Source organism: Pleurodeles waltl, chromosome 7 (genome assembly GCF_031143425.1).
Source record: "Pleurodeles waltl isolate 20211129_DDA chromosome 7, aPleWal1.hap1.20221129, whole genome shotgun sequence".
In the NCBI taxonomy this organism is placed as follows: Eukaryota; Metazoa; Chordata; class Amphibia; order Caudata; family Salamandridae; genus Pleurodeles; species Pleurodeles waltl.
This window is the reverse complement of record NC_090446.1, coordinates 1,214,598,260-1,214,611,095: the sequence shown is the minus strand read 5'-3', so window position 1 is coordinate 1,214,611,095 and position 12,836 is coordinate 1,214,598,260. Positions and strand designations below refer to the sequence as shown.

At 47.4% G+C, this 12,836-nt stretch overlaps 1 protein-coding gene across 1 annotated transcript in view; it reads left to right on the top strand.

Moving 5' to 3' along the window:
• TBCD (tubulin folding cofactor D) overlaps positions 1 to 12,836 on the top strand; it is a 1,666,801-nt gene that overhangs the window by 1,589,689 nt on the left and 64,276 nt on the right. The window contains 1 exon segment of the mRNA XM_069200356.1: positions 10,435 to 10,544. Within this exon segment, the coding sequence (XP_069056457.1) occupies positions 10,435 to 10,544 (110 nt within the window).

Below are 12,836 nucleotides of genomic sequence, written 5' to 3'. Positions count from 1 at the left end.
TCACCCCCCAGTCAGGACAGCCCTAAGGTGTCCTGAGCTGAGGTGACCCTTACTTTTAGAAATCCTCCATCTTGTAGAAGGAGGATTCCCCCAATAGGATTAGGGATGTGTCCCCCTCCCCACAGGGAGGAGGCACAAAGAGGGTGTAGCCACCCTCAAGGACAGTAGCCATTGGCTACTGCCCTCCCAGACCTAAACACCCCCCTAAATTCAGTATTTAGGGGCCCCCAGAACCGAGGAAGATAGATTCCTGGAACCTAAAGAAGAAGGACTGCTGACCTGAAGCCCTGCAGTGAAGACGGAGATGACAACTGATTTGGGCCCAGCCCCACCGGCCTGTCTCCCTACTTCGAAGAAAACTGCATCACCGACGCATCCAACAGGGTCCAGTGACCTCTGAAGCCTCAGAGGACTACCCTGCATCTAAAGGACCAAGAAGCTCCCGAGAACAGCGGCCCTGTTCAAGAAATTGCAACTTTCTGCAACAAAGAAGCAACTTTAAAGACTTCACGTTTCCCGCCGGAAGCGCAAGACTTTCCACTCTGCACCCGACTCCCCCGGCTCGACATGTGGAAAACTAACACTACAGGGAGGACTCCCCGGCAACTGCAAGCCTGTGAGTAGCCAGAGTTGACCACCCTGAGCCCCCACAGCGACGCCTGCAGAGGAAATCCAGAGGCTCCCCCTGACCACGACTGCCTGCTACAAGGAACCCGACGCCTGGAACCAGCACTGCACCTGCAGCCCCCAGGACCTGAAGGAACCGAACTCCAGTGAAGGAGCGACCCCCAGGCGAACCTCTGCCTAGCCCAGGTGGTGGCTACCCCGAGGAGCCCCCGTGCCTGCCTGCATCGTTAAAGAGACCCCCGGGTCTCCTCATTGATTCCTATCTGAAACCCAATGCCTGTTTGCACTCTGCACCCGGCCGCCCCTGTGCCGCTGAGGGTGTACTTTCTGTGCCTGCTTGTGTCCCCCCCGGTGCCCTACAAAACCCCCCTGGTCTGCCCTCTGAAGACGCTGGTACTTACCTGCTGGCAGACTGGAACCGGGGCACCCCTGTTTCCATTAAAGCCTATGTGTTTTGGGCACCTCTTTGACCTCTGCACCTGACCGGCCCTGAGCTTCTGGTGTGGTAACTTTGGGGGTGCCTTGAACCCCCAGTGGTGGGCTACCTTGGACCCAACTTTGAACCCTGTAAGTGTTTTACTTACCTGTGAACTTAACATTTACTTACCTCCCCCAGGAACCGTTGATTTTTGCACTGTGTCCACTTTTAAAATAGCTTATTGCCATTTTTGTCAAAACTGTACATGCTATTGTGATTATTCAAAGTTCCTAGAATACCTGAGTGAAATATCTTTTATTTGAAGTATTACTTGTAAATATTGAACCTGTGGTTCTTAAAATAAACTAAGAAAATATATTTTTCTATGTAAAAACCTATTGGCCTGGAGTAAGTCTTTGAGTGTGTGTTCCTCATTTACTGCCTGTGTGTGTGTACAACAAATACTTAACACTGCACTCTGATAAGCCTACTGCTCGACCACACTACCACAAAATAGAGCATTAGAATGATCTCTTTTTGCCACTATCTTACCTCTAAGGGGAACCCTTGGACTCTGTGCACACTATTTCTTACTTTGAAATAGTATATACAGAGCCAACTTCCTACACCTACCTTCTGCAAGGCATCCAGTACACTCCTGAGGTGGACCAGGTGATCCTTCTAGGAGGAGCTAAAGACAGCAGTATCTTCTAGATATGCTGCAATGAAGTCTTCCAGACCAGCCAGAACTTGATTCACCAGCCTTTGGAATGTGGCAGATGCATTTTTCAAGCTAAAGGGCATCACAATGACCTGATAATGCCGCCCAGGGGTTGAAGATGCAGTTTTTGGCTTGCCAGCATGTCAACCTGACATGCCAATAGCCTGCACTCAAGTCAGAGGTGCTGCCATACTTGGCTGCAGCCAAAGTATCAATCAACTCATCTGACATGGGGATAGGATGGGCATCAGTCTTAATTACTTCATTGAGTCCTCTGTAGTCTGCACAAAACCTCATATCTTTCTTGCCGCCCTGGGAATGAGGTTTTGGCACAAGGACTACAGGACTAGCCCAAGGGCTGTCTGAAGGCTTAATAACCCCCAAGTCCAGCATCTTCTGGACTTCTGTCCCTGTACAATCTCTGACATTGTCAGGCTGCCTGTATATTTTACTCTTGACAGGCAGACTGTCACCTGTGCCCACATCATGGGCACACCAGATAGTCTGACTGGGTGTCTGGGAAAAGAGCTCAGGGAACTGACTGAGCAGTAGCCTGCAGTCAGCTTGTTGCTGGTCATTGAGGCTGTGAGCAAAAAGCCCACCCCATCCACTGAACAATTAATTGGGTTGTAGGAGAAGAGGTCAGGGAGAGGGTCACTCTCTTCTTCCTTCCCCTCGCTATTGGCCATGAGCAAGCTCATGTCAGCCCTGTCAAAATAAAGTTTCAGGCCATTCACATGAAGCACCCTGTGGGGACTCCTTGGTGTGCCCAGGTCAACCAAATTGGTGACCTCATCTTTTTTGTCCACAGTTGTGTGGGGACCACTCCACTTGTCTTTGAGTGCTCTTGGGGCCACAGACTCAAGGACCGACACCTGATACCCTGGCTGGCAGACAGACAGTACAGCCTTAAGTCATGCCATAACTTTCGCTATTCTTGGCTTGCCTCAAGGTTTTTAGCGGCCTTTCTCATGTACTTTGCCATGTGAGTATGCAGGCCTAGTACATAATTAACAATGTCTTTCTTGGGAGGTTTGAGGTGCTGCTCCCATCCCTCCTTTACAAGGCAAAAGGGACCGATAACTGGATGTCCAACAGAAGTTCAAAGGGGCTGTAGCCCACTCTTTCTGTGGAACCTCTGTGTAGGCAAAAAGAAGGCAAGGTAGTAGGACATTCCATCTTCTCCTGAGTTTTTCAGAGACTCCCATGATCATTCCTTTCAGGATTTTGTTGAATCTTTAAACTAGCCAATTTCCTTGTGGATGGTAAGGGGTGGTAAATTTATAAGTTACACCACACTCCTTCCACATTGGTTTTAAGTATTTAGACATGAAGCTGGCATCTCTGTCTGATACTTTTTCCTTAGGAAAACACACCCTGGAAGAGATTCATAGGAGGGCCTTAACCATTACAGGAGCTGTAGTGGTCCTGAGGGGAATGGCTTCTGGGTACCTGGTGGCATGGTCCAGCACCACCAGAATACATCTGTTCCAGGAGGCCGTAGGAGGGTCTTGGGGACCAACTATGTCGATCCCTACCCTCTCAAAGGGAACCCCCAACTACTGGTAGTGGAATGAAGAGGATCTTTGTAGTTCTACCTGACTTGCAACAGGCTTGGCAGGTGACAAGGGAGCGACTAAACGCTTTGGCGTTTTCAGACATATGGGGCCAGTGAAAGTGTGGCACATGTCTGTCCCAAGTCTTGCTTTGCCCAATATGTCCTGCAAGGGAAATTTCATGGGCCAGGGTCAATAAGAATTTCCTAAACTTCTGAGGTATGACCAACCTCCTAGTAGCACCAGGCTTGGGCCCCTAGCCTCAGAGTAAAGGAGACCATTTTGCAGTAGATTCTGTGGATTCCACTGACATCCCCTGCCTCTCCTGCAGCAGCTTGCTGATGAGACCTTCAGGATGGGGGCAGGTTTTCTGTTCCATACTCATTTCCTCCCTGGAGGGTCCCTCTGCACCCAAGAGCTCTGCTGTATCAGGCCCAAGTTCCTCTGGGACATTTCCCTCACAAGGGCAAGATTATCTCCCTGAGGAGACTGAGCCTCATTTGTTGTATTACCTTTCCTGCCTCTCTTCTTGGGAACAGCCTCCATTGCTCCTTGTTCTCCCTGTTTCTTGACCTGTGTACTTGTTGCCACAAACACACTCTCAGGGATGCCCAGCATGGCTGCATGGGCCTGCAACTCCACCTCAATCCATGCTGAATCTCCAAATCATTGCCCAAAAGACACTCTATAGAAATAGATGAGGGCACCACAACTTTTTAGGTTCAGTAACCCCACCCAGCTGAAACTGACAACTGTCATGGGTAGGCTGTTAGTGATGTTATCAGCAATGGTCACTTGGTACGTTTGTCCAAATATAATTTGCTCAGGCGACACCAATTTTTCAAACCCATTGTGACACGTGCACCTGTGTCCCTGTAATCCTCTGATTCAATACCATTGATGAGGGGATGCAGCCTGTATTTCCTCATATTAGGAGGCTAGGCAGCTAAAGTGGCAAGGTCAGTGCCCCCCTCTGATACTAAGACAGCCTCATTGGTTTACCTGGCTAGGCTAGAGACCACCGCAGTACTCAAGGTGAGCCCGGCTACCCCCTTGGATGTGGTACTACTACTAGTGCTAATGCTAGGGGCACTAGAGGAAATAGTAGTAGTGCTCCTGGTGCTTTGCTTAGGACAGTTGGAATCCACACACAAACTTCACACAACCTGCCATCGCAGACTGTTTGTCAAGGTGCAAGCGCTGAGTGAAAACACTAAAGAGGCACACATTCATGTGAAACTCACTTGAGGAAAAATATACATTAAAGCTGAAATGCCTGCCACTGAGTTAATGAGAAAACAATGCTCAGTTACAGACAGTTAAGCAATTGGTCAAAAAACATTTTCTTTGTTTCTTTCTTACACATTTTTTTCACAATGCAACCAGTAATCAAATGTATAAGGAACACACATTTTTTATTGTGAGTAACCATCTAAGCATAAGCTTCTTTTTATAGTAATCGCAAAAGATGCAATGGTCAAGGAAAGCGCACCCCAAGTGAAACAGGCACCACGACAAAAAAACAAAATAACTCAATCATTGTTCTTTCTTCAGTTAGTGGTATATCTACACAGACAGCCTCTATATAATATTCAAACAGAAATATCTATTGAGCAAATCCCTTTAAATAGAGCTAATTAGGCCTGTCCTGTAGGCTGTTAACGACATTTCAACCCTTAAGAAGGATAGTAGGGTCTCATCAGGACAAACAGTGACCTGGGGAACTAATATGGAGAATAGAATAATGGTGTTACTGGTTTTGCTCAAGAGGTCAGAGTAGTGACGTAGGATATGCGTACTGGTTGCCATACAATAAGGTTGCCGTTATGGATGAATTAGGATTTAAAACTGCATCTTGGCACAGTGCACAGGCTTCTATGAAGCAAAATAAAAAATAAGCATATTAATAAATTATATACAAATACTACTGTAGAAGAGAGGCCCTCTCTCACAGGGGCAATGCCTACCAATTGAGGTACATGGAACGTTCAGTGTGTCCGTTTCTGTGTATCATTCACAATCAGCCTAAAATAGCCAAACATCAAAAATTAATCATGCTGCTGACTGCTCAAGCGTAATAAGTTTCTATTCTTCATATTAGTTTCCTAGGTCACTGTTTGTCCTGATGAGACCCTACTATCCTGTACATATCTTACAAGACAGACCTCATTTGTCTCTATTTAAACAAAGGGATTTGCTCAATAGATGTTTCTGTTTGAATATTATACAGAGGCTGCCTTTGTGTAGATATACCAATAATTAAAGAAATAACAGTGATTGCGTAATTTTTTTTTGTCTTGTTAGTTTCACTTAGGGTGCACTTTTCTTCACCATTGCGTTTTGGGCAGTTAATATAAAAAGAAAGCTTATGCTTGAATGGTTACTCACAACAATACAAAATAGGCGTTCCTTATATATTTGAGTACTGGTTGCATTGTAAAAAAAAAAAAAGTTAAAAAGAGAAAGAAACAAAAAATGTTTTTGACAGATTGCTTAACTGTCTGTAACTGAGCATTGCATTCTGATTAACTCAGTGCCTGAAATTTCTGCTGTAATGTATAATTTTATCTCAACTGAGTTCCACGCAAATTTGTGCCTCTTTAGAATTTAAACCAGGATTCATGCAAACATTCTGGGTCGCTCTCGTGTTCAATTACACCCACTGAAAACATGACATGGCACACTCGTGTGCCATGCCAAAGTCACTGCATATATTATATGTAAGTCACTCCTACAGCAGGCCTTATGAACCCTAAAGCAGCTTGCATTATAATACATGTCGGGGCGTGTCTGCATGAGCAGATATGCCCCTGTGATGTCAGTCCTATTGCTAGATATTACAAGTGACTGGGCAGCCATCTTAGAACATGTACTGGACACTGGTCATCATGAGTGACCCAGCTACATGATGGCTGCATGGCAAATAATGGTGTTTGGTATCAACACCTCGTCTTAATTAATCCATACGACGTGCACCCAGACGGCACTTTAGAGATGCCCCCTAAAACCTACAAGTCTTCTAGTGTGCTGGCTGACTAGTATTGACCAGCCTGCCACCACAGACAAGTTTCTGACCCCTGGAGGTGGGAGCCCCTGCTCTCCGAGGTAAGAAACGATTCCTGCTGCGGTAAGAGGTGTTGTCACCTCTTGTAAATCTGCATACCAAGGCCAGGGACATCAAAGTCCCTGCCACCTTTGATATGTGACTCAGGCTTTCCCAAGACCTGGCAGAGATAAACCCCTGCCCTGAGGCCCATCTATCACCACAACAGGCAGGAAAACTAGCTGGTCAGGATACGTGTCACACCTAAGGCTGGGCACACCCCTAAGGTGGGCAGCCTGAAGTTAACATGGAAAGAAGAACTCTACCATCTTGTGTGTGGTAGAATTAGGACCTCTGGGATCACCCTCCTACCCCTTCCCCCACCACATATTGAACAGAGCAAGCCCCATCATCGCCCCCCAACTCCGTATAACCATCAACAGCTCCTTAGAGAGTACCACCTTCCCGGAGAGTTGGAAGCACGCCGAAGTCAACGCCCTGCTAAAGAAACCCAAAGCGGACCCCGAAGACCTCAAGAACTACCGACCCATCTCCATCCTCCCCTTCCCGGCGAAGGTCATCAGGAACATCGTCAGCGGCCAACTGACCCGCTTCCTGGAAGACAACAATACGCTGGACACCTCTCAATCCGTATTCCGGAGGACCACAGCACCGAGACCGCCCTCATTGCCGCAACCGATGACATCAGGACCATGCTTGACAAAGGTGAAACTGCGTCCCTAATCCTCCTAGACCTCTTGGCCGCCTTCAACACCGTCTGTCACCACACCCTCCGAACATGCCTCCACGACAAAGGTATCCGCCACAAAGCCCTGGACTGGATCACATCCTTCCTCTCCGGCAGAACCCAGAGAGTCCGACTCCCTCCCTTCCTCTCTGAAGCAACCAAAACCATCTGCGGCATTCCCCAAGGATCCTCGTCAGCCCAACCCTTTTTAACATCTACATGGCACATCGCCCGATCCCACAACCTCAACATAATTTCCTACGCTGACGACACCCAGCTGATCCTCTCTCTCACCAAGGACCCCGCCACTGCCAAAACAAATCTTCACAACAGAATAAAGGCCATCACCAACTGGATGGAGAGGAGCTGCCTAAAACTGAACTCAGACAAGACGGAGGTCCTCATCCTCGTCTCCAACTGCTCCGCATGGGATGACTCCTGGTGGCCAGCCGCCCTTGGAACCGCACCAACGCCCACCAACTACGCATGCAACTTAGGTTTCATCCTAGACTCAGCACTCGCCATGACCCAGCAAGTCAACGCCGTCTCATCTTCCTGCTTTAACACCCTCTGCATGCTCCGCAAGATCTTCAGATGGATCCCCACTGAAACACGAAGGACAATCACCCACGCCCTCGTCAGCAGCAGACTGGACTACAGCAACGCACTCTACGCGGGAACCACGACCAAGCTCCAAAAAAACCTGCAGCGTATACAAAACGCCTCCGCACGCCTCATCCCCGACATCCCGCGCCGCAACCACATCTCAGCCCACCAGAGAGACCTACACTGACTCCCCGGCAACAAGAGGATCACCTTTAAACTCCTCATCCATGCTCACAAAGTACTCCACAACGCTGGCCCTGCCTACCTCAACTAGCGACTCACCTTCCACACTCCCAACCGTCAACTCCGCTCTGCCAACCTCGCTCTCGCCACCATCCCTCGCATCCACCGTACTACAGCCGGCGGCAGATCTGTCTCCTACCTCACCAACATGACCTGGAACTCCTTCCCCGTCCACCTACGACAAACCCAGGACCTGCTGACCTTCAGGAAACGCCTCAAGACCTGGCTGTTTGAGCAGTAGCACTTCGCCCCCCTCCTCTCAGCGACTTGAGACCCCAGCGGGTGAGTTGCGCGCTTTACAAATGTTTGATTGATTGGGACAGGGTGATGCCCACTAGCCACAGGAAGTGGTCATCTAGGGGGTGTAGTGACCCCAGAGGTAAGTAGCCCATTGGCTACTACCTCATGCTCTCCGTAACATCCCTAAATTTAGTATTTAGGCCCCCCTACACCGCCACCACCCACCCCTCTCCCCCGCGACACCAGGAAAGCAGTTCAAGTTAAGACTTGACTATTGGGAACCTAGTAAGAAAGAAGAAGAACCGAAGAGAGTGATAACTGAATACCTGCACCAAAGATTAGCGCCAAACCCTGCCAGGCTGCTTGCACTTAGACAAGCGGTGGGATCAACTTCACAAAGAGCTAGACAACTTCCCCAAATACTTGGAGGAATGCTCAGCATCTCAGCAAACGGGACAGATCTCCCTTAGAGCAGAGGAGCTGCTTCATTACATCTGCAGGCACTGCTCGCAAAGTCTGAAATTCTGTCCCATTGGCTGGAACCAGGAGAATTTTTTTCAGAGCTCAGGATGTTAGCTCCACCACTTCACCGATGTCCCGAGACGCTGACCCCTCCCGTAGTCTCCCTACACCTATACCTTGGGTACCGGACCTCTTGCACCAATCAAGGCTGGTTGGTGGTCCGATCCAGACTCCAACAGCACCAAAGCAGACCTATCAATGAGGGACGTCTGTATCCACAAGGCCAGTCATGCAAGTGTGTCCACTACCCTGTTTCTCATGTCTACCAGGTCACCAAGACATAGAGAGTTTCTGACCACCGCAAGGGATACCAAAGTACTACTGCACCCAAAACCTAGGGAGGCGATGGTGCCAACAGAGTCCTGAGACCCTCAGAAGCTGAGCCCACCCTTGGGTTTGGTCAGACTGGTCCCCCAGTCACCACCAGCAGCCTGTTTGTGCATGGACCGAGAACTGTAAGAGTGTTCAGCAGTGCGACCCGACACCTCAAAGCACCACTGCACACAAGTCCCCCAGTCTGAGCACAAGTGGACCAACTGTGTCTCTGCATGCCCAAGACCCTCAAGACCTGAGCCCTCCCTTTGGGTTCAACCAGACTGGCCCACCAGTCCCAAATTACAGCCTCTTTGTCCCAGGACCATTTACCATTAAAGTGAATGGGGCACCCAATGTCGAAACGCACCTCTGCACCCAGATGCCTCAGTGCCTCACGAGGTGATTTGTGGGTGCTGCCTTGGACCTTAACCCCATACTCACCTTAAGTTCAGGAGAACAGTCTTGTTAGTTGTTGCTAAGTGACCCTGTGCAGTATACGGTTATTTCCTGTTGGATAACATTACCACTTGGAGCCACAGTATAAGTGTATTTTAATGTGATATAAAAATTGATAACTCGAAAAGTACTTATTTGATTACGCTGGTCTTGGTGTCTAAGGAATCTGTGTTTTTTTTTAAATAAATTGTTGTCAGATTTCTTTATTTAGTTTGTGTGCAATAAATGCTTAACATTATCCTCTGATAAGCCTAACTGCTCACCCTCACTACCACAAAAAGAGAGCTTTTAGGGTTATTATTTTTAACCCTGTCAGCCAATAAGGGGTGCACTAGGCTATCTGCATAGTGCTCGCCTTACATTGGTACACTATGTAGATAGACAGCTTCCTAAAGGGCGTACAACAAAGGCACCACTTGGTCATTACATTACTTTTTATCAGGGTTCGCAGGAACATAAAACAATTGGTGACATAGTGAACTAAATAGATTACATTATCAACATCCTGCATTATATTTTGCCTCCTGAATGGAGAATATAACTGCACACCCGCTAACCCTCCCCCTCTATACACACCCAACCTGTTTCTTGTCCAGAAACCATTTTTTTAAAATATTGTATTGATAACTGCTAGCTGCTGCGAAGTTGGTTAAGAGCTATACTACTCACTACTGGAGGTTTTCATTTTTTTCTCTTTTTTTATTGGAAAGACACAGGTATCACTAGATAAGAGCATGTGTGCACATTTGTGTACATTTTTGCCCGGTATCAGTGAATATTTTCAATTTTTGTAAAGCTTCAGCCATAGCTTCCGCAGTTCAGTTTTGGAGGAGGCTGCACACTGGATTATTTACCGAGCTTGTTTTTAATTCTTTGAAACTATTTCAACATTTTGTTTGAACAGTATGTAAATACCTGTTTCCTTCTCCATCTTTGTAGGTCAGGAAGACCACAGCAAGCCAAATATATGAAATGTTGCTAACCTACGATGATATTGTAGATGCAGAAGTTCTAGATGAGGTCATGGCCGTCCTTAGTGATGCTGCCTGGTAAGTAACTTCTTTCTTTGAATTTCTTGCAAAGTTTACACAAAAGGAGTTGTGTGTTTTGAGAATCTTCAGCATTCTACAATCCTTGTTCTTCCTATATTTTCCACAAAACCTTAGCAGAAACTTTAGGAGATGGTTTTACTAGTCAGGTTTTGTTTAAAAAAAAAAAAAAAACATTTTCTAGCCTGGTCTCGAAAGTTGGGAGATTGCGTCCCTTACTATAGGTTTGAATTGTTGCTGCTTGGTAAGTGTTATCACTTTTGTCTCTGCCCATCGAGAACTGATAATATAGATTAGCATCTTTCAATAAGTGGTGCACACACTAGTAGATATCTGATAGAGACTTGTGGCTGCACATTGCTTACCTCAGAATTATCCCCAGGTATGAGAGTGATTCTAGAAATGTTTTTGTGAGCAGTACCTCTGCTCGCCGGTAGGTGGTTTTGTTCGGGTTCGCATAATGTTGTCTGTGCCGGAAGTCGCATGTGTGGTGCCTAAATAGGTGCCAGCCAGTGCTCTGACATCAGTTCTTTTCTATCTGCTAGAGACTTCTAGCTGCAGATTCCTTACTTTTGAATTCTCCCCAGGCATCAGACTGGATCCAGAAGATTTCTTGTGAGCAGTACCCTTGTGCGCCGGTAGGTGGTGTGGATCGGCTCCGCGTCCGTCGTCGTCCATACTGGAAGTACTGTCTTGGTACCTTATAGGTGCCACCCAGGCCCAGTGGCGTCAGTTTTTTTCTTTTCGCGCCAGCCACAAGCCTGTGGGAGAGGGGGCCTTCCTGCAGAGAGTGCAGGTGTCTTGGGTGAGTCCAAGATGGGTAAGAACACACTGGACTCGGTGGCTGGGCAGCTGGGGACCCACGTTGGCCCCGTCGGTTGGCTTCAACGCGGGTCGTGAAAGCCGGGTGCAGTGGTCACTTCAGTGTCAGGTTTCCAGGTTTGTAGTAACTGCAGAGTCCTTTCCTTGGAGTTTATTGTTGTAGGGCAAGGCAGATGCCAATGGGAGACTCTATTGAAGGCTGGACGAGATGGCTTCTTGTGCAGGACCCTTCGTGGTCAGCAGGCAGGCAGAAAGGGCTAGTTCCAGGTCAGCTACTGTTTCTTATCCTCTTCTGCAGGTGCAACTTTTCTTTCTCTGGGTCTTCTTAGGTTGTCAGAATCTGAGTTCTAGGGTTTAGGGGTGTCACCTTAACACTCAATTTTGGGGCATTACAGGGAGTGCCAGGCGGTAGCCAATAGGCTGACCACCTTTAGGGTGACTACACCCTTGTTGTGACCACTTCTGATGGGAAGTGAGCATAACCCTAGTTGCCTAATTCCTTCCAAATAAGATGGAGGAATTTGAAAAGAAGTGTCCACTTCAGCTCATCCACCTTAGGGGTGGGACTTGCATGAATTGGGCACTCCTTCTAATACTTCTGCCTGTGCTGCCGCAAGAAGTTGGGCCAGGACATGTGTTTGGTCATCTCCACCTTTTGGAGAGACCTGGGTCGCATTACAAAAGCGGCAAGGCCTTTGAACCTCCCCACCTTGGAATGTCCATCCTGCCTGGGAGGGGAGGTGACACCTCTGCCACGTGCAGATGTTTGTCTCAGGCCCTCGAGAGCACTGGCTCTCACCTTGGGGTGCCAGAAATGCGTCTGTGGTGGCTGAACTGGTCACGACCAGTCAGTCAACACACTAGTAGTTGGTAGGTTTTCAGGGGGCACATCTAAGGTGCCCTCTGTGTGCATTTATTAATAAATACATCACTGGGCTCAGAGAGGGTTTATTATTCTGAGAAGTTTGATACCGAATGTAGAAAGCTGGCTCTGTATATACTATATCAAAAGGAGATATAGTGTGCACAGAGTCTTGGGGTTCCCCAGAGGCTTAACAGAGGCTAAAGTAGATAAAACTAATGCTATCTTTTGTGGTAGTGTGATCGAGCAGTTTGGCTTATCAGAGGGTAGTGCAAAGCATTTGTTGTACACACACAGACAATAGAAGAAGCACACACTCAATGACTTAACTCCAGACCAATGGTTTTTATATAGCAAAAATATATTTTCTTAATTTATTTTTAGAACCACAGATTCAAGTTGCAGTTAAGTACTTCAATAGCTTCGTATTTAACACATATATCAATATCACTTTATTTGCAATTAGTGAGCTATAGTTTTTTAAATATTGGCAGTTATCTGTTTTAAAAGTTGACAGTGCAATTTTCAGAAACAGTCCCTGGGGAAAGAAAAATTCGATCGATTTGCAGGTAAGTACAACACTTATAGTTCCAGTCTCCGGGGGTTAG